This window comes from Halichoeres trimaculatus, unplaced genomic scaffold, assembly GCF_033239565.1.
Source record: "Halichoeres trimaculatus isolate MK-OKI-2021-1 unplaced genomic scaffold, fHalTri1.1 fHalTri1_scaffold_16, whole genome shotgun sequence".
Lineage (NCBI taxonomy): Eukaryota > Metazoa > Chordata > Actinopteri > Labriformes > Labridae > Halichoeres > Halichoeres trimaculatus.
In genome coordinates this window covers 31,016,243-31,042,634 of record NW_027437194.1, presented here as the reverse complement: position 1 = coordinate 31,042,634, position 26,392 = coordinate 31,016,243, and the positions used below count along the sequence as shown (strand labels likewise).

Below are 26,392 nucleotides of genomic sequence, written 5' to 3'. Positions count from 1 at the left end.
TGTCTGAGGATGTAGCTCCTGATGTGAAACAGGTTATTCTAAGTTCCTGCTTGTTTGATCACATGCCACTTCTAGCCAAACAGCCAAACCATGGCCTGTGAGCCCAAACAGAAACACCTTCCTCCAACCAAACCCTTCAAGTCTTTCTGTCACAAAAAACAAAACGAGCATTTCCTGCATTCAACACTGATGCACAAACATAACAACCCAACTCAAGCTTCCACTTCTGGTCTACACCTGGACTGTGTGTGATTTCAAGGCCCTTCAATAATCCTGGAGCCCTGGAGGTTGGATGGAAGGGTGTGTCTCAGTGTGTGTGTGTGTGTGTGTGTGTGTGTGTGTGTGTGTGTGTGTGTGTGTGTGTGTGTGTGTGTGTGTGTGTGTGTGTGCGTGTTTTAAAATGAGAGAACAGAAATAAGAGAGCGTGAGCTGTGCTTTTGGTCCCTAAGGCGAGCGGGACAGAGATGACGGTTATTCTGGGCGATGATGGGTGAGTTTGTTGACGTGTGGTGATGGGAGTTTGTACATATCATACATATACAGTACTGTGTTTGTAACAGCAGTATTCCCTGCCAGCAGTGAGACTATAGAAAATGTGCTTTCTGACAGGAAAAGTGTGTGTGTGTGTGTGTGTGTGTGTGTGTGTGTGTGTGTGTGTGTGTGTGTGTCTGTGTGTGTGTGTGTGTGTGTGTGTGTGTGTGTGTGTGTGTGTGTGTGTGTGTGGGGTTATGAGTGGGTTCAGTAGAGAGCACCTCTGGTCCGGGACGTGTAAACAAACCTCGGGCTGCAGAGAGCGTGCTCAGAAAGGCTCAGAAAGACATCAAAGAGAGAGAAGGAAGGAAAGAAGGAAAGGAAAGAAGGAAGCATATTATTCTAACAGCACAGGTTAATAGGAATACCAAAGATAATATTGCATCTCTTAGGACTAGCTTGGATTGCTCAGTGTATATAAAATTGGAAGAAAGCTATACTGTGATATAACAGTTACATCTCACTTTATAATTCTAAAATAATTTATACCAACAATCGTTATATTTTATAGAATATTTACATAAATACAGCCTCATATAGTAATATTATTGTCAACACGTTGTTATAGAAACATACACCATACATATATGTGTTTATAGTCTTGTTATAGCCACACGTACACACACATACAGTGATATACAATCAGAATGAGCTATTGCAATGCTGTGTGGGTAAAACTCCATCAGACATTCACATCTTCTCAAGTAAGTAAGCTCGAAGAGAGGAGTTCACGTGTATTGCTTTAAGGAAAAAAAACAGCCCAGCCTCAGCAGCAGTCACAGCTGAGCGTTTCTTGTAAAATCCCAGTATTGCTTCGTGTAAAATTTCTCTCTGAAGAGCAGCGAGAAGAAAACCTCTCGGACAGCAGGTCAGACAGTTCCTGCCCGGCTGGACGCTTTTCCAGCTGACCGATCAAACCCAAACACATCCCAGGGTCCGTCACCTGGATGGAAAGGCAGCCCGCTCAGGTGTCCTGTGTCAACAGACAAGTAAAAGCGAAGGGAGTTCCCAACAACCTGCTGCCTCTAGAAGTCAGAGAAGAGATCCTGTGGGCCCAGGTGGATGATAAACGGAGCAATGGTCCGTGGCTGGTAGAAAGGATTGTCAATGAAAAGACCACCTGAGGAGAAACACAGAGAGACAGCAGGAGGGTGATTACCACGAGTCCTTCAGAACAGAGCGAGAGTTCTACTAAACAAAGTGTTTACTTCAAACTTCTGCTTCTTTGACAAAACAGAGACGAGGAGTGAACACAAACACAGGATACAGAGGAGATCTGGAGGAGGAAGTAATCCACTTTTTTCTTAAGAGAGATTAGAAAACACAAAGCAGTGTTTAGAAATCTTCCAGGGACTTCTTTACAACATTAGCATTTATTGGAGTGGTCGGGGGTATTTTTGAAATTCACTTCAACAACATTTACTGTTAAGTGCACATTTGTCTGTTTTTAAATCAGAAAACATTCACTGCTGCTATTTCTGCTCTATTTAAGCTTTTTTTTTTTTTTTTTTTTAAGAAAATTATCCTGACTAACTGTTGGTTGAGTATCTTTAATTCTTATTTGGGTGTGATGGATAAATAAAGTGACAAAACTGTCAACAAAAAATCTACTAGTGCTGATTTTGTTTCTTGAAGTCAAGGCTTGCAATGTGGGTTAACAGCTGGATTTTTAACTTCCTGTTGAGGTTCCCAAGCAGACCAGATGAAGGACACTGTGGACAGGTTTGATGATCTAATCTGGAATAGACATAGGTCAGGATTCTACAGGATGAACAAAAATTTTGCTGGGAATTTTAACAGAGATTTTATGCATCTAAGTGTTGCTAGTTTTTATGCTAAGCTAGGCTATCAAGCAGCTGTCTCTAGCTTAATATTCAGCATGAAGTCACAGGTATAGGCTATCAAGATTTTATAGTTTTAATGCTGATCACGTCTTAAGCTGATGTGAGTCATCACTAGGAGCAAAAAGCAAAGACTGAATATGAGATTAGACAGACATACACCAGTCAAAAGCTTTAGACATCCCTTTTTTCCCAGTAATTCTTGAAAATTGTGCAGGTTAATGTGTTATTGTACTCACTGAACAATAAATAAACAGTCGAAGCTACAAAAAAAATCACGGAAACTGTTTCTAAACCAAAACATACTCTGAACTTTTGACTCCTTCAAGTGAAACTCAAGGTAAATATAGCAGCTGAACACACTCCTGGCACTTTTTCTACAATAAATCAAATTTTCTGAAGAGAGTTCTTCCCAAGTCTTTAGCAGAAGTTCCCAGATATGAATGGAACTTGCTTTGATTCCACTCTTCTGTCCACTTTGTCCCAAATGAGGTTGATGGGGTTTATGTCTGGAGACTGTGCTGGCAGTGCCCTCCATGTTTTTAAGCTGAATGTCTTTTTCATAATTCTTAAAGTGGTTCTGGCAGAGCTTGGTTGATGTCACACACTGAGGGATCATCCTTTCACCTACTCTGCAGCCTACAAAAATCCTATGTGATGAACGAAGGATGTCAGATTTTGATTCATCAGTATCATCCTCCAGTCTTCAGTAGTTCTTTGTCCACCCAGTCAACATTGTTTTCTTATTCTGACGTCTAAGAAATGTTTTTATTTTTATTTATTTATTTATTTTTTTGTTGAAACTCAACCTGTCAAACCGGCAACTTCAAGTCTTCTCTTCACAGTTAAAACAGAGACTGTGAAACAATGACCTCTTTGAAGCTGTGGAGCTTAAAGTCATTGACACTTGTGATTCTAGTTTGGCTTTGACTCTGCCAGACCTCTTGCTGTCAGAGTTTCCAGTCCCAGTTTTTTAATTGTCTTTTTAAAGGTCAAAGAAACTCTACTCACTGACCTCACCTTGACCTTCCTTGCAATTTTCCTGCTTGAAAGACAGACATCTTTAAGAATAGTGCTGGTTTGTCTCCTCTATTGTTAGTGGTCTTTTCTTTGCCATTTTAACAGCAACACATGACTTGCTGTAGTACAAAACTGCTCAAATAACACTCACAGGGGTCTGGCACCACACTGTGTTCAGCTCTGCTTTAATACAGTCAGAGATGTTTGGAAGGGATCAAGAAAACTTGGGTCATCTGCTGGAACTGGTACCATTTATGAGGCTTGTCGTTCACCCACATGTTGCTCCCTGAAAAAGGCCTTTCTGCATGATTCTGGAGTGTTCATTATTTTTCAGTTTTGGGTAACCTCGTTTTTTGTTTTTTTTTACCACTTATCTTTGAACCATTTCAAGCTAATCACTGAACCAGATCACAATCATTGACTTGAGCTGCTTGGACTTCAATGACAGAAACTGGAAAAATGGGCTTTTTCTCAAAACTTTTGACCAGTAGTGTTGATTGGTTTAGACAGAGTGAACCCGTCTTTAGGTTTAAGCTTTTCGTGCACAGATGGACAGAAAAATGCTGATCAGATGAAAAACAGATAGTGACCTTCAATCAGCACAGCCAGATTGAAGAAAATGTTTTCAGTTCAAAAAAACATTTGAGACAAACTTGATGGAGCTCAACCAACCATTGGATAAGACAGTGGATCCTCTCATCCAATGGCTGCGCCTCATAGCTGTAACCATGCAGACGTCTTCAGGGGGAAATCTGGTGCTGGTGGGATGGTTCAGACATGAAGAGACGATGTGACTTAGCCTGGGCTAACTCTGACCTTCCACTAATGTCAATAAGCATCCTCCTTTTAAAGCTTTTCAGCAAAGTCCTTATCGTGGTATTCATCGGCGTAATCTGATTATCCTGTGAGCATTCTGTCATCTCTGAATTACAGCTTCCTTTTAAGCCCTGTTCTGAGTCAGCAGCTAATCTTTCCTCAGGGGCTACAACATAAACACATGAAAAATGTGTGTGCAACATGTACAATAACTATTACAACAATGACATAAAAAAATGACATCACAACACATCCACAGTGAATGTTCCTTAAAAAAAAAAAATCACATAAACATGTTTCAGTAAGTTAAATTGGACTAAAACTGAGCACCAAGCTCCAGATGTGCTGCTTCATAGTCCTCCCGTGTGATGGTGTATTAAAGATCTCTGTACTGTAGGTAATACTTCTGATACCTGTGGGATACCTGCCAAATATAAATCCGTGTAAGGTAATGAGATCGTGCGGCTGAATACAAGATGCAGGATCTGACTGGAGCTCTTTAAATTCATCTTTTGTCTCCTCAGCGTCTCTCTGAATTCCTATAAGCTACAGGGTCAAAAAGATGTAATGAGGACACACTGAGATAGTCATAGTGATTGAAATTCATTGTGTGTGTGCATGAGCAATGAGTACTGAAGCTGGTTGTAAGTCCAGCGCTGGGTGTCGTGTGAATGCTAAATGAATTTGAGAATCTTTCCATTTCAAAAGTCAAAATTTGACCCAAAGACGCTGCTGAATGAGAGTCTTCCTATCAGACACACACAGGGCTCAGCTTTGAGAACAGATAAACTCTTTTATTCATCTTTAAACACTTAAATGTATCTATCAATCCTTCACACTGCTCACTTTATTTACTTTGTACAGAGAATGTGTTGTGTGTCTCGTTTCGCAAAGGCTGTCCGCTCCCTACACAGAAAACAAAAGGCTGATTCACACTCAAAGACGAGGTCACAGTTCACAGTAGAAATCCTTCAAGTTTTTGCTTAAGAACTTAAACCTGCAGCATTTTTCCATATACATACATTTTTTTGATAATAAAATAAAATAATAATAAAAAAAGCGACTTTACAAATCTTCAGCTCAAGTCCTTGGATCTCACCCATCACTGACTTTATAGAAAACAGAAGCAGACCGGTTTCCCTTATAGAAAATGAATTGTAGGGTGTGGAAAAGCTTGTTTTGGTTTGTTGTTAAAAAAAAAAAGAAAAAAGGAAAAGACGTTTGGTGCATGTGTCTCCTGTGCTAAAAGAACTGGTAGTGGGGGACTGGGTAGGCGGGCACTTTCATGACAGGCAACAGAAGCATTCTCTTGGGCAAACCTGGGGGAGACATGAGAAGAGCACAGCTCTGCATGAGACCAGGACAACAAAAGACCAACGTGTCTCTGCTCACTAAGCTACACAGTACGCCACATCACGTCCAACACATGACCCTACACTACACAAACCAGGGAGTGTGAAAACAGTGTGTGAAAAGAGGCAGGGCTGAGTGCTTGATGCTGACGAGGGGTTAGAGGAACAAGAGGAGATTATGAGCCAAGAAGAAGATGACAAATAGCCAAAGTGGATTTTATTTATGACTTGGATCTTAAATCGTTACTTCGGCTTTCTTTCCCATCCGTTTTAAAAACACTGTAATGATGGCAACCCTGCAACCATAACTTCTTAAAGAGCTATCACAAACCGGCAGGTAAGCCTGCTGTATGTTCCTGTTTACATACATTTCACAGGAAATACGTGCAGCTACCTTACTCAGGCTCAGACTAGATTAAATTGTTTTTCTTTCAGACGAATTCTGCAGTTTTCAGAAACAAATGGGAACGATTGCCTTAACCACCAACTTAAAACCCAAGCTTTAACAGGTGATGATTCATTGGAGCTCAGCCAGTGGGAGGTTTCTGCGACTCTCTTCAGGGAGGAGGTTTTTTCGCTTAATGTTCTTTGGAAAAAGGTCAAATGATCCATGACATAAGGCTCAGGATCTAACAGTATGGCCTTTGTTTTATGGAAGAAGTGTTTTAAGTACCCTGATTTAATGTCAAATTATCTGTACTTAAATAACTTCTATGTTCTACATTTTGGCTGTCACAATATCAGAAGTTTGACATAAAATGATGGCAGTGAAATGACGTGCACAATGATCTTGTTAGAAAATTGGAGGGAAAGGAGAAATAGGATCTGAATATTATTATTTTTATTTATTTCATTTTTACAACCATTTGTCCTGAACATACAACACGAAAAGTGCTGTTGTTGTTGGATTCTCAAGTGTCCAACTGTACCAAACCACACCTTCTGTGACAGCTGCAACTTAGGCATGATGATGTCATGACCTGTGTCGACCTGACGTTTTGCACCTGTTATTAAGCCATCTACAAAACTAAACCGAACTTTGAGGCTCTTTCCCTGTCTAACTATTGACTGCATGTGAGAAAGGAATATCTAACCTTGACTGACAGAGCCCTGAATGCCTTCTCCTTTTTGCAACAACCTACTTGTGCTAGTCTGGCTTTTGTTTGTTAATAATTTATGTTCTAAAAAAATATAATAATAACTGAAAAGTGAATAAAAGTTGGAAACTATATCCTTCAAGTTGACACTTATTTTACATATCTATAAACATTGTCTGTTTCCAAAGGGTGTCTCTGGCTAGAAGCAGATGCTGTTTGGGGGCCTTGGCACAGTGAAGTTCGGGAACCCCTGATTTATACAGTGCCATAATGTGCAGTGATCATACCAGTGAGTTTATGTCACTCATATGTTCAGTGATCTCTGCTTCTAAGGCTCTGGATCCAGTGGTGTGGTATAATCTGCTATGGTTTAAGCTAAAGGGGTTTTTACTGTATCTTTTGATGCTCCATGTTTGATGATAGAGTAGATAAACTCTGTTGTATAGTATCAGGGTTTGTGTCCTGTAATATAATGTCTTCTAAAATACAACCCTCTGTGGTAAATTTTAGTGTTTGATGAAGCAGGGCTAGTCCAGCAGGATGGGAGAATGAATTTGAAGCAGAAAGCAGCAAAAGATTCATCAGAGTGTAGAGAAAAAGAGGGGATATGGATGATGTTACCACTGAAACAGAGGAAACTCTCTGTGAAAGCCACAGTGGAGCCAAGCAAAAGATTCTTCTCTACCAGTTCAGACACATTCATATTTTCCTGGTAAATGAGACCTGATATGATATTTACTCGTGTTTTACTTCCATTATTTGTCTGCAGCTCTGTGAGGCTCTGCAACAGATTAATTACTGTGAGGATGAGTCTGCTGTAAATCTGTCTCAGCTCCAGCTGTAAAGTAAATCATCTCTCTTTCAAATAAAACAACAATAATGGCTTAATACCTGTGGGAGGTTGCAGCTCTGGGAAAGCTAATGTTAGCTTAAAGCATACTGCATCATGCACAGATGTGCACATGATGTGTCACAAATCTCAGTTTTATTTACCTTTTACTGGGTGAGCATGAAGCCACATGCTGAGTGACGTCCATGCGGTAAATTATGTCCAATAATAGCTTCTAAGGAATCAAGTTAAACTCACTAAAGTTAAACTCTGAAGTGGAGAAACTTCTGCAGAGACTCCTGCTGGATTCTGGTTCAGTTAGAGAGTATCATGTGTGGAGCAGTTTGAGGAAACAGCCCACATGAGTTCAAGCTCCACCACAAACAGGAAAACTAAGGAGTGCTTCATGCACAGAGCTGCTGGATCTCAGGGGGCCACTAATCATCTGCACGGGGCCCCAGACCAGTTTCTTCTTGCACATAAGATGCATTCAAACTCAGAGCTACAGGATGCACAAGCAGGCCTCCTCACACTACATATAAGCATAAGGCTGAGTCTGTGGAGGTGACGGAGGGACATATAGGTACAAATGAGGTTGAGTTTCATGACTAGGAAGGCTTTTAGCCTCTAAATGTCTGTTACTCCTGTGTGTATGTGTCTGTGAATGAGAGCCGCTGCAGTAATATGACAGGAGCACACTGCCAGTAAGGACAAAGGAATTCACACTATGCACGCTGCTTATCTGAACAGAGAGGAAGATGAGGGCCAGAGAGATGGATGTCAGTGTTAATAAAAGTCCAGTAAAGGCTCTGGGAGGTGGACGATTCAGGACTGCGAGTGCAGGCGAACGATTTTCAGAGACTTCAGTGAAATAAAAAAAAATAGATGAGGGATTAAGCAGCAACAAGCTGATCGTAACACACATGTTAGAAAGAGCATAGACAGCTCGACTTCAAGCAAACAGCAATGTTTCAGTTTTGTTAGGCTGTGAATCTCCAAGGATTCTCCAAAGATGGGGACAGGATTAGATTTTGCAGTAAGAAAGGAGCAAATTGAAAAAAGGAAGTGGACAGAAAGGGTCAGATTAAACACAAACCTGCTGAAGAATAATAAAATAACCCAAAGACGGACAGCAGTTACGGTATGATATGTTAGGGGTGAAGTGTGTAAAGAGAGGAGGGAAGGTGGAAGAAGGTCAGAGGCAAAACAAACACGAAGCACGTACCGTATGCAGGAGCAGCTGCTGCAGCGGGGCTGTAGCCATACGGTGTCCCAAAGCCTGTCAGGGAAGAGGTTACATCCAATTCAATCCAGCACTCCTTTAATTCCCAGCTGAACTTTTTTAACAACTTCTGAAAGTTTGGCTGAGTGAGTGGAAAGCTATGGGAGTGGAGAGGGAGCTAACAGAAACACACTCATGGGAGACTACGCTTTAGGAGTTTAAAACAAGTTAATATAAATCTGGTCAAAAGAAAGGATAGTATGTCTTTCTTAGCATGATACAACTACTGATCACTGAATATGAGCCACTGCAGGGCTCTTATTAAATGGCTGTGATATTTGCAGTTCAACTGCAGGAAGGCAAAAATGGATGATGAAATGTCAACTTTCACAGGAATAATCCTGCTCAATCGTCTCTTCTGGGCCTCTGTACATGTGTGTCAGTGTCAGTGTCTGCGTCTGCCTCAACCTCCTCCTCCTCCAACCTGTCCTGTATGTTAATGTTTTGGTTGCTTCAGGACATTTCTGGGTGGAGAGTAGATGTGGTTACATCATCCAATCATAGCGCACCTATTACACAAGTGACTTTATGTGTTGATGATAGCGAGTGGAAGAAGCTAATCAGAGTGGCTACGACAGTGAACATAGCACGGGGGAAGAAAAACCACCAAAGTGAAATGAAACACTAAAAAAGATAAAGATTTTTCCTAAATGAGGGTGAAACTTGGCTCAACTTTCACTCTCTTTCAGGACCTTGGAGAGCAGCACGGGACAAAGAGTGACATAAGTTGGTTTGTGTTGAATACTCATGTGATTCGCTAGTGATAACACCCTGTGTAGAAATGTGATGCAAAAGGTGGTTGCTTGGCTAGTGAGTGTGTTCACGTAGTCATGGTTGGCAACTGTGGGTGTGCGCTGCAGCTGGCACTGACCCAAGGAGGAGGAGCCCAGTTTAAATGTTGTGTTAACAAGTAATGAAAATTCCTGCTTAGATGTCACTGCAGACATGGTTAAAGATGAAAATATGATAATTAAATAATCCAAACTATATAAACAGCTGTCCTCTCTCTACCTGGCGTGACGTATCCCGGTGCGGCTGCGCTGACGAAGGCTCCTCTTGCTAGGGCGGCTCTTCCTCTCCCTCTGGCCACCTGAGCTGCTACTGCTGAGGCTGCTGCAGCCGCTGCCAGGGCTCCTTTAGTCTGAGCACAGTGAGATAGATCACATGGAAGTGATGCAGAGAAATGATGCAAAAGATTCAATGGCTGTGTTTACATACAGTCAGTAACCTTTCATATTCAGAGTATTAGTGATGATCTGGTTGTGCACAGCCATGAAAACACCAATTACCCCTTTTAAAAACTGGAATATGCTTGTATTCTGGTTTTTAAACCTGAAAATCCCTCCTGGGTTCCTCCTTTTCTAACCTGATTATTTGCTCATGTATACGCCTATCAGGATATCTCCATTCAAAGAAACATTCATTTGCATTCTGCACATGTTCTGTTCACAAGGAATCTTGGTCTTTTGAGTACAGGAAGTCTTCCATACTGCTGGTGTTGTTGCTGCTCTTGCTGTGGATATAGGAAGAAGAAGCTAAAATGACGGGTATTGCGTCATGATATTCTCTGTGCGTCGCTGTTTTGATCAGGATACCATGTAAACAGGAATAACCCTGTTTGCTCAGGCATGTAGACAGGTTATTCTGAATATTTCAGAAGCTGGATTATTGACTGCATGTAAATGTAGCCACAGAGGAAAAAAAAGTGAAAGAGAGGTGGTCTGATCAGTGTTGAGCACTGATCTGTTCAGACACTTGTTAAATGAAGTCTCATTGATTACAGTTAGCTGAACAAAGTGCACAAATTGTCTCTACCACGGTGATACCAATCAGGATGGAAACTCACTGTCTTTAGAGACTTAAAGGTTTTCAGAGAAGGTGTGTGTGTCTGTCTGTGTGATTGTGTGTGTCCTTACTTGAGGCAAAATCTTCTTCTTCTTGTTAGCAGCTGCGTTGGGACCAGAGAAGAGTTTTTCCAGAGCTGCCAGAGCAGCACTGGCCTTTGCTACTTTTTTGTTGGGGCCTGCCCCACGAAACTTCTGCCCATCGACCTCCACCTGACAGACATGCGCGCACACACACACACACACACACACACACACACACACACACACACACACACACACACACACACACACACACACACACACACACACACACACACACACACACACACACACACACACACACACACAAAAACATTTATCAGTCATCAGTAACTCGGCCAGCGAGTCTGGCTGAACAGGACGACTTGTTTAGCGAGGCCCCGCTGTCAGGCAGGCCTGCTAATCAATCAGCAGAGCGATGGAGCGGCCAGGCGTGTCGGAAAACAACACTCCCCACAGAGAAGCGGCCTGCTCCAGGAACCAAGCTGACTGATTGACTGTACCAGAGATCAGCCTGTTTCTAAATGTGAGATCGTCTGACTTTCTCTCTTCAGCTTCTCCCTGTGTACGTGCATCAGTGCTGGGAATGTTTGCTCCATTTTTTTAATCTAATGACGTCTTTATCTGTGAGATCTGACGAACAGTATGACCTCAGACTGTGCACAAAGGTCTCACCTCCATAACGAAGCGTTTGTCGTGACTGCCGCCGCTTTCAGATATGAGTTCATATTTGAGGCCTCGTCTCTTTTCATTTAGTTCCATGACGGGATTCTTCCCACTCGCCGTCAGTATGGGACCCTGAGTTCGCACCTGGGGAGTGAGACAAGCACATAGAGCAGGTTAAAACACTGAGAAGGAGCTGGAACTGCAGGACTTAATGATTTGTTTGGACGCCTTAAGGTGAGAGTGACCAGCACCCTTACACTCCAACATTTCATCAGTGAGAAGGAAATATCTTTATTTCTAAAGTTAAAATAATCAGGCTGAGTGTCTTCATGTTTTACCTCCAGTGTGTTGGAACTGTCCGTGGAGTGTGTTGGGTTATTGCTGTGGTGTGATGACGTCTCGCTCTTCCCCTCGCCATCAGACTTCTCATCTGAACTCATGGGGTCCAGGTCTGAGTCAAAACCTGTTGGATAACCCATGGCCTGGAGAACCTGGAGAGGAGACACGACCACAGACTGTACTCTGAAAGTCAACTCTTGGACCGTATTTCTCTGACTGTACTGTGCAGACCTGAGCACGTGTGTTTATTCAAAATTTCATGAGCAACGTGTTGCTTGTCTCCTCATAACACATATTGATAACATATACCAACTTACAGATGGTTATCCTTTCAATATCGCAATAATCCATCAGCACACATACCAGTTCATTCTTTTATCAGAGCATTTCTCCACTTGCTGACAGAGAGAGCCCACTTTACACCAATTTTAACAACTCTGCTTTGGCTGCCAGGATCTTTAAGAATTGATTAGTGAAAAGTTATTATTTTTTTTCCAAGATCTATTCATGGTCTTGCTCCCACTTGTTTATGAGATCTGGCTTTAGTGTCTGAGCTTGTGAGAGCCCTCAGGTCTTCAGGTACCGGACTTTTCAATGTACCAAAACTAAATTTATTCTATATACCAACAGTCTTTTATCACTTTGACCCACGTCTGTGGAACAGAAGACCTGAGGCTGCACAGAGTTTAATCATTTTTGGAAACAAACCAGACGGGTTGGCACTGACATATTTGCACGAGTGCATTGAAATGACTGTTATTCCTTCAAGTTTTACACAATTAGAACATTTCTGACAGGCTGTGAAAGATGAGATGTTGCTCTTTCAGCTAATATGTGGTTCTTACAGTACTTCCTCTGAGGCATTTAAGGAAGCCTGTGAATACACACAGAGTGCAGAGCAGATGTGTTAGAGGAAAGCACAGAGGAAACTGAGGCCAGTTTGTCCAAAAATGCCCAAAAGAAGATCCTCCAAGGTTATAAAACCTCCACAGAGATTTCTGCATGATTCTGAGACTGAAGGAGCAACTGAAGGAGCAACCTCTTCTTTACAGTTTTATGTGTAGACTGACTCTTGTATTGTGTCGTCACTTTTTTCGAACAGCTTACCAAGTCTTATTTGTGCAAAATGTGTGAAATTCAATGTTTATAATCTGTAGTAACCTATTTTACAACAGAGTATCATGCGGTTTGTACTTAGTACAAATATAAATATATCAAACAGTGTATGTGTGTTTTGTGCTGTTTTTAAACAGTGTACCAAGTCTTCTTTTTACTGTGTAAGTTTGACATGAGGCTTGTGTTGTGTGCTAACCTTTGTAGACCAATGTGTCTGTACTGTACAGTAAGTGTAACAAGCTGAATCTCTTTCTCTTTCACTTTCAGTTTTTGTCCCGTGATAAGGGGGGGGGGGGGGGGGGGGGGGGGGGGGGGTTGGAATGAGGCTGCAGGAATGCTGGATGCTCTGGTGATGCTGTCTGAGACTTTCTTTTTTTCAATCACAGACAAAGACTTCAGAATGTTATTTCAGTCACACAACTCACGTTTGAATTGTTTATTTATCAGCAAATATATTTTATGTTTGGCGTCCAGGCTCCGGCCTCATCACTCCTCACAATAAGTTTACATGGCGACATTGAGGAGTGATGAGCAAAACATAAAACACGTCTTAAAACCCATTTCTATTCTTTGGCTTTTAACTCCAGCGAGACTTAGTTTCTTTGCCTGGTCTTATTCTCTTTTGTTTGTTTTTTTTCCCTTTTACTTGCCCTTTTTTTTTCCTTTTAAATTTGCTTTTATTGTTTTTACAATGTTTTTTTTTATATTTGTCTGTTTTTACTTATCTGTTTTTTATCATTTTATGGGAGACTCCTGGTTTAAATAAACTGCCTAGCTGAGAGGCAGAGTGTGATAGCAAGATAGTTATGACGTGTGAGACACGTTGTATGAGCATAGCAGTGCAGCTTGAGTTGTCTGCCTGAACTAGCTCTCAGGCTCGCCCCATTGTACATATGTTTTATATTGTCTGAATTCTAAATTTATCCCATGAGATGTTTTATTCATGTTCAGTTTGGGTGATTTTTCCTTCACTAAATCTCTGAAATCAAATTCTGTTTTTGCTTTTTTGTTCATTTTAAACTGTTTTACTCTCATATGAATGCAGTGAATTGGGAATAAAAAAAAAGTCCAGGCAGCCATTTTAAGACTTAGGTGTTAGGTTTTTTTTTTTTTTTTTTCAGCCAATGAGACTTATTCATTTATTGAATAATTTATAAGATTTAAACTTAAGTATGTTTTAAAAACTCATATACTAGATAACTTGAGTCATTTTTTAAAATATTTAAAATATTTCTTTTACTAGTTGATCATTTCAGCTGACCTCCAGTGTTTCCTCTCTGAGACTTTATGACAATGTCCCCTCAGCTCTGCTCTTGTCTACTCTTGTTTTTTTTTTTTTTGACTCTTTTATTTTGAAAGTTTTCTTACACACTGTGTTTCATGAAAAGTGCTCTACAAATAAAGTTTGATTGATGGATAATCTTAACTTCCAAATAAAAGCACGATGTAGGGGAGAAAAGAGAGGGGGAAACAGCAGAGTCCTTGTGCTGTTTCTTTAAAGTTTAGTTTGGAATGGACATTTCTTTAGGCTACCTGGTCTAAAGTGTCTATTCAACGAGACATCTTAAATAATGTATTTACTGGTAAAATGAGATGAAAATGGATGCTTTACATAGATGTTTGTGTTCCTTTGTGTCTGACTTGTCCATTGAAACATATTTAAAAAGATAAACACAACCCTCCACTATATTAAACCCACATTAGCTCAACAAAGAAACAAGAGCCACACTGCAGCGTGCAGCAACACGACGAGTTAATCCAATTCCCACTGAAGCTACAATGAAGGGGTTACAGCAAGGGGCCGCTCAGTCACAAGCTCGCCGGAATTCATCATCAACACACACATAGGAAGTGATTCAGAGCAACACGCAGCGCACTGAACTGTAGGGAGAAAACAGAGGGAGAGGAAAGAGAGAAAGATGGAAGTGAAGTTTAGAAAGTGAGAGAAAAGGTGAGAGATGAGGAGAAGAGAAAAAGAGGAGAGATGGGAGGACAGAGCCCTTTATGGGAATAGAGCCGGCGGCAGATTATCCCAGCTCTGTGCTCTGGAGAGCCTCTTTGTTCACAACCACTTTGGGATTACATGGATTTGCCCACCTCTGTCCATCCCTCCTCATGCACACACACGTGCACACACACACACACACACACACACACACACAAAGGAGCACACTTACAAACACAGGGGCAAGCGTATTTATAGAAACAGGTCATCTATGGCTCTTTATTTCACAGAGAGGTTGTTGTTCGTATTTTCCGTTGTTACTGTCTTACCTTAACGGCGACGTGGAGCTTGGCGGTCTTCTTGGACGACCCGGATGCTTCGTAAATGGTTCCATCTAGATCCACGGACATGGTGAAGACAGGCGCGTGAACCGGGCCCGACTGGGACAGCAGGCGATACTGCAGCCCCGGCCGGATCTGGTTCAACCGCATCAGGGCATTCATTGGCTGGTTGGAGTCTATGGCTTTACTGTCCAGAACTAATGCAAACAAATGGGAAGAGCGGAGCAGATTAGGATACGTTTAATAAAGGATTATGGGTAGTTTAACCATTATCAGTCCAGATGTGGATCAATTCAAAAAGTCTGTGTGGTATTAATATATTTCTAGGATTTTCTGGCACACTCTTTTGTTGTTTTCATGATGAATAAAGCTGCCCCTCAATTTTCTTTCTCCTTCGATCACTTTCCTCTTGTTTGCCAATAACAGAGAGACGCCACTCTGTCTCCATTAGTCGGGGTTCATCTTCTGCTTGTATGAAGAAAGAGCTGGGGATGGTTGGGTGGCCTGCTAAAATGCTGGCAATCAATAGTATTGATCTGCCTCCACGGGACAGAGAGAAGGTGGAAGGGAAGGGGCTCAGGGAACGATGGGAAAAAATAGAGACAAATGGAGGAGAGGCCATGCTAATGGATCTCTGAGCTCTGTGTGGCCTTTTTTCTACAATTTAAAAATATGTCTTTTTTATATAAATTGTATTAATTATTTTCTTATTTTCTATCTCTATTAATTTTTTTTTTATTAGATAAGCAGAAAAAGCAAGAAACAAAAGGCCTGTACTTGTCTGTTCTTTGTCATCCTCTTACCTTTCCTCAGATTCCTCTTCATTTTCTTGATGAGGTCCTTGTCGTCCATTGTTCCATCTTCATATGGCCTCTTCAGACCCAAGCCTGGAAAAAAAGACAAGAGTACAACATAAAGAGAGCTCCTTATAGATCACTTACAACAAGGTGTCTGTACGAACACTCACAGGCACTCATAAGTGACCGAGACAAAAGCAGTGATTTGTGGATGCGAGCACTCAGATGGATAACCTCGCACACAGGATCAGCAGAGCAGACGAGCAAACAGTCGAATCACGAGGAAGACATTCACTATAAGCTCCTTTCCTACATGTACCTTAATCTGCAAATGCTCTGGCATCTTTCCACGCCAGCATCATGAGGCATGAAAAGTCAATTTCCCACGAAAGTGGCTTTGAAACCTGGCCAACTTTCTCTTGAGAACAACAGCAGACAAATTATTGCGTAAAGCTTTGAACATTTTCACCCAGGCTGCTGAGTTTTCTGCTGGTGAACCACATCTCACATATGTTTCTGATCACGTGTCAGAAACACTGACAGGGCTATCAGTGCAGCCGTGTGGGAAAACTTGTGATAGCATGCAGAAAGGTCAGGGCATGTGTAAAAAGTAGGAAAAGGGCAGAATGACCACAAACAAGCTTCACAGACAGATCCTCTGGCAGGGGGAGAAATCTGAGACACACACCTTCTTTATCTGACCACGGGTATTTCTGTGAGGGTTTGTTTGAAGGTAGAGGATCCATCTCCAGCACCTTGTACATCTGTCCGAACGCCATGAGTCTGAGGGAGTGCTGTTGGATAAACACACATGGAAAGAAAGAGGAGACAATTCATTAAAACTGTGCTGAGAATATGGACTGCCCCAAATCTCCAGCTCTGCGTAGTGGCAGCCTCTCCAGGTGGGTGTGACTGAGGTGTGTGTGTGTGTGTGTGTGTGTGTGTGTGTGTGTGTGTGTGTGTGTGTGTGTGTGTGTGTGTGTGTGTGTGTGTGTGTGTGTGTGTGTGTGTGTGTGTGTGGAGTGCAGACAGGTGTATGGTTTGGATACTCAGCTGAGTGCTCCACCTGCAGCTCATCCACCTCTGCCATAAAAGCCTAAGAGCAACTACAGCTCAGAGCCATGGATCGTCTGATAACTTCAGTTTGTTAAACCCAGAAATCTGATTAACTTTGTGCATTTTAACCTGTTAGTTAGCCTTTTGTCAGCTAGTGAGCATGAATTGTTTGTCACACTGAGTGTTACAGACCTTGGACCATTCCTAGCTTGATGTTACCAAGTCTTGGTTAGCATGCTTTAGCGTATTTATCCAGCCTGCTTTATAGTCTTCAGTCCAGTTGGTGTAATTATCCTTCCTGGACAGTACACTGCAACAACTAAAATCTAAACAAGTGTTTGTGTCTTCATTTTAATAAAAAATATCTCATTAAACTTGATATTAGCCGCATTCAACTGACAAGTCCAAATAATGTCTTGATACAAGAAACTTTTCTCATACCTCAATGGCAGATTTTTTCTGAATTTTGTTTTGAAATAACTTGAAATTAGATATTTTTCTGGACCCGTCTTGTGAATGTGGCTCATGTTTAAAGAATTTGTACACTGAGTTTCATTTTTCATCTAAAATTGACACAAGTTAACAAAGAAATTCCATCCCATGTTTACATACACACGCTGAAACAGGTTTGATTTTTTGAGTTAATCTGTATCTGCCCAGCTCGTTTCCAGGGTAGTTTGACTATTCAGAGACACCCTAGGTTGCTTGCAAAATCAAATTTTCACATCTCCCAACACATTTCCTGTAATTCTGAGCAATGTTTAGATGATGAATGTGTGTTTGTGTGTGTATGTGTGCACACCTCAAACATACTGACAGCTGCTGCATAGGATGAAATGTTTGATCACTGCTTGATGATTCCATTTTTCTTCTACTGTGAATTTCCGCAATTATTAGAGAAATAATCACATCAGATTCAGTGTGCAAGGTGTCATCATGTGACGTTTTTTTGATTACTGATCCAAAAAAAAAAAAAACCATCAGAAAAATCAGACTCAGTGTGCAAAGAGTTTTAGTCTAAAAAGACTTTTTATTTCTGAAACTAAGAAAAACACTTGATTAGATTTCAGTTTTTGCAGTGTTCTTTCACTATGGGGTGTCAGTCTGTGTTGCCCTGCCTCATCAGTTTATTACCTCCACCAAAAAGGTCATGTTTTTGGGAGAGTCTGTTTGTCTGTTTGTCTGCAAATGACAAATTCAAAAAGTAACCAACAGATCTTGATGAAACTTCAAGAAATCTTTAAAACGGGGTAAAGAAGAAGTGATCAAATTTTGGAGGTGATCTGGATCACCATCTGGATCCAGGATTTTTTAAAAGTATTCTTTATGATTGTTTTAGAATTGTGTCCCACTGCTCTGAAGAAAAGGATGAGCAGGTGTCATGTTCCCACTGTGATTCGATAGTGGTAGTGCTGTAAGGAAGAGATGAAACAAGTAGCTTATATATTATACAAATTCTTAAACATCCAGTATCAGTTTCCAAATGTGTCCGATATAAAACCATTCAGATGAAGATTATACACAGAGCTTATATCACTCCACATACACTCAAAAAAAAAAAAAAACCTGATACATCTGACTTGTGCTGGCATGGTTGTGATGAGACAGGTACACTTATGCATCTATGTGGTCATGTCCATTGGTTCAAAGTTTTTGGACCCGCATAATTGATATCAGATTTTTTTATATTTCATTGTGCCACATAGACACAAAAAAGTACCCGAACTTGGTACCATTGAGTATCGGTACCGGGCATTGGTACCGGATCGTTTCAAATGTGAAAGGTACCCATCCCTATGAAATATACTCCTTATTTGTGTGTTTGTTGGTCTGCTGTGCCTCTGTGTGCATGAGTCACTGATCTGCTCTATGACAGTACTTTTGAAACAATACTCCAGCATTTAAACAGTTAACTAAAGAGCATGAGGATCTAACATTTCTTGATTGCATTTCGAGGACCTTTCGATGCCTCCTAAATGCACACATCTCCAAACCCTTAAACTTTCTGTTAAAGAAATCTTTCTGATAAATTAAATCTCCAGTCTCAACTCTGGAAATTAATTTACAACATTGTCCTGAAGCAGTTCACTCGTGAGCTGACTTACTTAAAAATTAAAGTCAGAAAAAGGGCAAATGCTATCTTTAACTCTGATGAGTACTGAGAGAGAATGGCCTGCAGTGTGCACTCCAACATGAGTTTATGCAGACATACAGCAATAATGTTAATTACCAAGAGAAGCCCCTCAAAAATCATTGCTTCTGACCTTTAGTTTGTAAAGATTCATCACATTTTAAGAAGCTGGTCTCATTAAAACAGCTGAATTTCTTCTGAAGGGCTCAGGTTTGTTGAGCCTTATCTACTCAAGAGCAGCCTGAACACATCAGCTGTAATCTGAAGACACGTTAGTTTTGAGTGATTTAAATAAAGCAGATAACTTAGTGCTAGTACAGCTAAAAATACACTGCATCTGTGTTTTGTTATCATGCAGCTCAGACCTGGAGAAATCCACTGGATGATGTAAAACAAGCCCATAAGACCATCTTGAAGTCTTAGATCAGAATTCCTTTTTTTCACGGATGGTTCTGCCTCTGACTTATTTTACATTTATGACTGTAAACACACTGTTTTTTCCAATATTCACTTTTATTGTTTTGAAATGAGTTAAAAACCCTTACCCTTACCCATACTTACTGTTATTTTTTATCCACAAATCTTTGAAAATAACTGAGGTCCAGCAGCTCTGCTGCTATTTATTGACTGTGAAAGTAACATATGAGTGCTCTATAACGTTAGCAATAACTGTTAAAATCAGTTATCGCTAAAAGTTTGCTTGAACATCCTTGTTCTTTCATCACAGACTGATGAAATCAAAGCTCACCTGTCCCTCCGGTGTCACATTTTCAGATTATGGTAAATCCATTCATTTAAAGGCGTCAGCTGTAAGAGTTTTTGAGTTTATGCAGAATGTTCAGAGCTCTAGCTTTACACAAGTAGCCGATGCACAGTCCAAATGTAGCTTCAAGAGATGTTAACAGATGCAAAATTTAACAAAATATTGTAATAAAACCCAAAATGTAACAAGATACTGAGCTTAAAATGTAAGAACTTGTTACTTTTTTAAGTAACTGCACTAAAAATCATTTAAAATGGGCTAATAAAACATGTAACATTTTTGAGTAAGTTTCTTAAAATAGATTCTGCGTCTGTGTAGAAAAATAAACCTCATCTGGAAAGTTTAAATAGCTACTGTAAGGTCTGCAGTGGAGCTCTGACTTCCAAAATCACTAAAAGATGTCCATTGATTTCTGTTCTGGGACGGATTTGAAGTGAAGCTGCTGTGCTAATGTGGGACAAAAAGGAAGTCTGGCTGAAGACAGAGGAGACAGGAGGTTAAGTGCTCAGGCTGATGTGAAATGAAAGCTCTCTTCACAAACATTAGGAGACCATTTAATCATAAAAGCACATGTTTGAACTGGTATAATGTATGCAGGTACTGAGCCTGGGGTGTGAGGGCTGAACGCAGCTCACATCTTTGGATGACTGTTTGTGACACACAGCTCCAGACTTGTCCCACAGATTACCAGAGTAAACAAGCCTTTTATTTCCCTCCTTAGTATGAATAACATAAGGCTGACCAGTGTGTAGGAGTGTTCATTTATCATTCCACTCCTCAGATACACAAACAATCAGAGCGATAACCTGGCACACAGGGGCTCCTCTGCTAATATAAGCCCATTAGGGAGGTGGAGAGTGTTGTGTATTCATGAGGCTGGGTGTAGCTCATTGACAGAACAGCTCCCTCTCTGCTATCTGCTCTTGTATCTGCTCCAATACAATTATCCCCATTGACATTCCAGCCTCGTTCAAGCTGCCTTCAAAGGAAATGGTCGGCAAGATTCACTAAGCCATGCAGCTCAGGGGCTGCCTTGCTTAGTCAAGAGTGTATGAGGGAGGACATGACGGCACGTTCACACACACACACACACACACACACACACACACACACACACACACACACACACACACACACACACACACACACACACACACACACACACACACACGCACACACACACACGCACACGCTTACTGTCCTCTGGGGTGTCAGCTATGGATTTATGGCTCACGGTGGCAATGGTTTCCCTCACTGATCATTAAAATGCAGGAACACACATACACCTGTGTGTGTGCACAGAGTGTGTGTGTGTGGTGGTGATGGGGTCTCTCTATCTGGTAACATGCGTGTCGTTGCCGATTTCAACACACTGACAGCTTGAGGCCACTGCAGCTATGTGATAACAACTGTGTCCTTAAGTTGACGTGCGTGTGTGATGTGTGTGAGAAATGTGTGTGTGTACCTGTGCGCTGTAAGTAATGGCTTCGGCCTGCTGGTTGGTCATATTTGATAGTGTGTCTGTTGGCTCTTTCTCACATGGATCATGTAAACCTGGACCACCTGGGGAGAAGATGACACACACACAAACACAAAGTAAGACGCTGTCTCTTTTTGTGCTGACAGAGCCACTCAGCAGCATCTAATTAAGCTTCCCTGACCGGGAAGACACACATCATGAAATGAGATGCATCTCAAGAGGCTCTCCTCAAATAATTCTATTTAAAAAGATACTGACCAATCAAAAAAGACAGAGAGAAGCAGCAGTAGGTAAATAGTTAAACACAGTGTGTCATTATGAATGTTGTCAAATAATTACAGCTTGTGGTTAATTAGTCTTTATCTATTGCTCATACTTACTGTGCAGGAAGCATTTTTACAAAGGTAGATTTATGCCAACACTTTATTTTTAGATGACTATAACTAACTTTCACATTATTACTTCGTAGAGCATTTCAAAATCATCAAAAATTAAAACAACAAATAAATAAATGAATGACATCAGAACTATGTATATTATTCAAACAGATACAGACGCAGCACTGTGTGTACCTGTCATTACACCTTAATTATTGCATTATATGTACGTGGATGAAGTGTGTGTGTGTGTGTGTGTTGACCTTCCTTACGCCGGGTAAGAAAGCAGAAGCGCTGTAAGAGCAACATGCACTTAATCGATCACAGATAGAGGTTGTTGAAAAGTATTAATAATTTAAGCCATGTGCATCTAGAGTGTGTGTTTTCACCCAACAAAGCAGCTGTGGATAAATATAAGATCACTTTTATGTGTTGACTGAGAGAAATTAATCCGTGTTCATTTTACAACAAAGAAAATTATGTTTCTGTGATTAATTCATCAAAGTGAAAGTGTTAATCCTTCAACCTAAGGGTAAACTTATAAGTGTGACATTTAGCTGAATGTTATTTTATCCTCTAGTTATTGCATTTATTAACTTGTTGATTTATTTTACATGTAAGTTCCTTTTCTTCTTTTAATATCTTGTTTCAATGTTTTTTTTCACTACCACTTTTCCTGTATAATGCTTAACAAATTAATCAGACCACCACCCGGTGTAAAGTGTTTGCCACCTCTGCCCTGAATTAACAGATACTGATTGCCAATGTATATTTTTAACATGGAAATTAACACGCACAGCACCATGCATCGATTAATTGAGATTTTTACCCACCCCTAACTCTATCCATTTCTTTTATGTTGATACTAAACATATGTAAGCACTGTTACTGTGTTACTGGTGAGGTTTGTGTCCCATCTGCCAAATAAGTAAAATTCAACTTTTTTTTTTTACAAATATCAAATCATTGATTTTTTGTTTGAGGGCTTTAAAGTTTTTAGCTGCTCCTAATGAAAGATTCTGCCTTGATGATTTCTTTCCTCACACAGCTGTGCTCTGCTGGGTCACTGATACGCCTCGACCTCTGATGTTTCTGCTCATCTGTCCAGATTTAGCATGTCCCCTTGTGCCATTCACCAGAAATCCTCATGAACCGATTAAATATTCATGCGCTCATTCAGCACGGCTCTGTACCTGGTAGCAGTATGCCTGAGGCCAGACACTCCATGACTCGGCGCAGGGCTTCTCCAGCTCCCAGAGGTCTGTTACAGGTGGCAATTGCCTTCTCGCAGATAAGCTCTAAAGGCTGTGAAAACACACACACAGGCACACACAAATGAGCATGCAAATGTACGACAAAAATGAGGCTAACAAGAAAACCAGAATGTACGTCAGTCAGATTTAATGAGGCTCTGTATTCTGCTCATCACATTCCTGAGCTTAGACACATTATGCAAAACACAGTTCATTTATGCATGACATTTGAGCACAATTCTTCAAATTCTCACATAAAAATGAACCTCTCATTACGGCAGGGATATGGAGCGTATTTTGTAATGATAGACAAACACATATAACAATAAAAAATGTGTTAAAGCTCAAGAGGGCAGAGCACTTTCTCATTATTTCACAGGATCTACCACAGCAGCAGCAGCAGCAGGAGCAGACTCACCCATCCCTTGAGAGGTTCCCATACCAGGTGTCTATTGCACATGTCTCTAAGTATCCTGAGAACGATAACGCAAGACTTGAGCCCGTTCACTCGAGCCTGGGAAGATGCAGAGGGATGGAGGAGGAAGAAATGGACGGATGCAACACAAGAGATTGGAAAGAAAGAGGTAGGGAGACAAATTGAGCACAGGTGGAGTGATTTTGTGCAAACACATGCAGATACAAACTGTCATTACACCACAAAGCCACTAACTGAGGTGATTCTCTACTCATGAGCTCCCAACAGAGAGTGAATGTCATCAATAACACATTTTAGTTTACAAAACATGTTTTTCTATCTCTAGGAGATGTCTACAGCCTGAACTCCTTTCTGTAAGCTTCTGTCTGTGAGGTAGATGAGTGGGGAGATAAATGGGGAAGGGTATGGGAGGGGAATCAAAGGGAAGCAGTGACATACTGTACAGAGCAGGCAGGTTCACATAATAGCAAAAAAATGAAACAAGTATAAACCATTGCTTTTGTAGCCTCACGATACTTCAGAGTCTAATGATAGAAAAACTGATTTTCTCTAACAAATTGAAGGCTTGAAAATCTGGAGTATAAAATGTGCCTTAGTTAAAGATGCTGGAACATTTTCTTTTTTATAATATCCAAAACAGGACTCGCCACAGTCACAGAATCTGCAAGAACTCAGACTAATGTGAAGTATTTGGATTTTTTCTTCTGTGATGTCGGATATGTCCACATGAACCAATTTGTCTTTGACTCTGACATAATTTGGGATAACTCTTGCTCTAAAATTATACAGCTTGTTCTATTTTTGTATCTACTCCTGGTCGCTATGACTGAGTGGGCGTGCTAAGCACCGCGGTGAGTGTTTCTCCTCAGGGTGAAAATCGTCAGGCTACAATAAGCATCAGGCAGGAAGACAGGAAGTGAGTGGGTGCCGACCTGGAACCACTTGGCGTGTCGCAGCGCTGCCAGGGCCAACAGACATCTGTGTCTATCCAGCACCTCCCCCTCTTCCTCCTCCTCCTCCTCCTCCTCAGCCTCCACTCTGTGCGCAGCAGCACCCAACACTGCCACAAAACAACAACCCAATATAGAGAAGGTGAAACACACACACGTCAGGTCTGAGTGTGTGTGTTTGATTTGTTTTTGTCTTTGTTTGTGTGCGTGTGAATGTACGCAGACACACACTTTGACTGTGAGTGAATGCACACATACACACACATGCATGGATATTCTGGTTACATTCAAGGTGCTTTTCATGCTAAAAAGTTGCTGCTCTCCTGTGATGATCTCAAACAGTGTCATTTTCAACACTAACATGTGTTAAATGCATCACACATTGGCATCTTTAAATACCCAGGATGCCTTGCTCCATATTAACACACGTGTTGAAAATCGGACACTCTTTAGCGGTGGTTAAGTGGGTTACATCCATCCAGTCACTGACAACACAGCGCCAGGGAGAGTACTCAAGTTCACAACAGAAGAAGCAACTTTGTGGGATGGAAAGCCCCCCCTCAAACATACACACAACAAATACTTAAGGAGTGTTTGATTTAATGTGTGGGCGCAGGCCGGGGGCACACATTTCCCTCTGCCCACTAAGATAAATCAATCTCTCCTTCGTGTATTTGAAGAGGTTTTTCTATATTTTGATCCAGTCTGCACCAGGCAGGAGTCAAAATAGGCTCTGATTGGTCTTCTTGATTTACTTGAGGTGCACTTGATATCACTGAGAAAGGGTGCAGGGAAAGCATTTCCTGTCTGGGGTGAACACAGAATCAAGCGCTCCTAAAGTAGAACTAAAAATAAAGAAAAGAAAAAAAGACTGTAAGGTAGTTTGATCCATTCTTGGACAAACAACACAAGAGGGATCAAGGCAGGGTGTAGTCAGAGCATCATGGTTGGTAAAAGAGGAGCATTCTTCAGCTTTTCAGGTGAGCGTTTGATTCATGCCACCCTGAACCAGGCTGGTGGGGTTACTTTACTCCTTCTCTTCTAAGGTGTGGAGGATGAGCTGAATCAAACATGGGTGTATGTGAGTGGGTGTGGCTACATGGGGTTTCTACAGAGGGTTAACTGTGAGTGTGACATAAAACAAACTTTGGAGGTCCGTAGGCTGCGGTGAAAATACAACTCCATAATTATTTCCTCCTGTTGATAGAAACTCCTCCCCTTTAGAGGTATGAAGCTGGAATGTCAAATATATCTATTAGGGCAGTAGACCCTTCCTGTTCTTCCTCTGCCTGATGAATAGAGTGGTGTGTGTTCCTGTTTCAGTGTGTTCAGTCTATCTGAGGGTCCATCAGAGCCATCACAGCTGCATGTGGCAGATCATTAAAGTCCCTCCTCTTCACGAGTCTTCCCACTGTGGTCTGCTAGCTGCTCCTTCTCCCAGCCCTCTTTCAAATCATTATCTCCTTCTGCGTTATTGATGCCGTCTTCTCCATCAGTCTGAAATGAAAAGCTATCCTGTTTTCTAATTTCCTGTCACAGCAGCCTCTCATCCTGTGGGACCACGGGGCAGGGAGGTGTTTTAATGCTAAAAGTAAAGTTACTCATTTCTTTTAACAGTTCAGACTAAAACAAATGTGTTTGTATTTTGTGAAAACATTTGAGCATCACTCAGACATTCAGTGTTAATGAAGTTCAAAGCAGGCAGGGTTTTAACATGATATTTATGGCTGTATTTTCCCAACATGACACTCAGAAAGCTCAAATGCTCCCATGACGTTGCATTGTTGTGTATAGTGTTTTACCCGAAAAATGCAGGAAATCTGACAAACATTAATATTACACTGCTGACTGACTGATCAGGGTTTGAAAAATCAACAAATCAAGACCACACACAGAAAAACATGGAGGTAAGCTGGATCAAGTTTAAAAGTTTTAAAGCTCCAGTCAGGAAATTCCAGTTTGATGAGTTTAGTGCCCCTTGTGGATAAAGTGGGACCTGTAACGTCCTTTCTCCTCTTTCCTGTTCAGGTGTCAGTACAGTTTTTTTTTTTTTAACTTTAAAAAACACTAATCCATGTTGGAGTTGAT

At 41.1% G+C, this 26,392-nt stretch overlaps 1 protein-coding gene across 3 annotated transcripts in view; it reads right to left on the bottom strand.

Moving 5' to 3' along the window:
• Positions 1-665: 665 nt before the first annotated feature.
• strbp (spermatid perinuclear RNA binding protein) overlaps positions 666-26,392 on the bottom strand; it is a 132,217-nt gene continuing 106,490 nt past the window's right edge. For 2 of the 3 annotated variants that reach the window (XM_074689684.1, XM_074689683.1), the window contains exons 7-19: positions 24,287-24,414; positions 23,337-23,432; positions 22,859-22,970; positions 21,274-21,371; positions 16,547-16,652; positions 15,865-15,948; positions 15,050-15,258; positions 11,659-11,811; positions 11,330-11,464; positions 10,685-10,825; positions 9,780-9,909; positions 8,712-8,765; positions 666-1,651 (exon numbers count right to left, since the gene is read on the bottom strand). In XM_074689684.1, the coding sequence (XP_074545785.1) occupies positions 1,557-1,651; positions 8,712-8,765; positions 9,780-9,909; positions 10,685-10,825; positions 11,330-11,464; positions 11,659-11,811; positions 15,050-15,258; positions 15,865-15,948; positions 16,547-16,652; positions 21,274-21,371; positions 22,859-22,970; positions 23,337-23,432; positions 24,287-24,414 (1,541 nt within the window). In that variant the 3' untranslated portion in view covers positions 666-1,556. Of the gene's footprint in view, positions 1,652-4,524; positions 5,528-8,711; positions 8,766-9,779; positions 9,910-10,684; positions 10,826-11,329; positions 11,465-11,658; positions 11,812-15,049; positions 15,259-15,864; positions 15,949-16,546; positions 16,653-21,273; positions 21,372-22,858; positions 22,971-23,336; positions 23,433-24,286; positions 24,415-26,392 lie in introns of those variants that run through there. The other variant, XM_074689685.1, reaches the window with a different exon arrangement.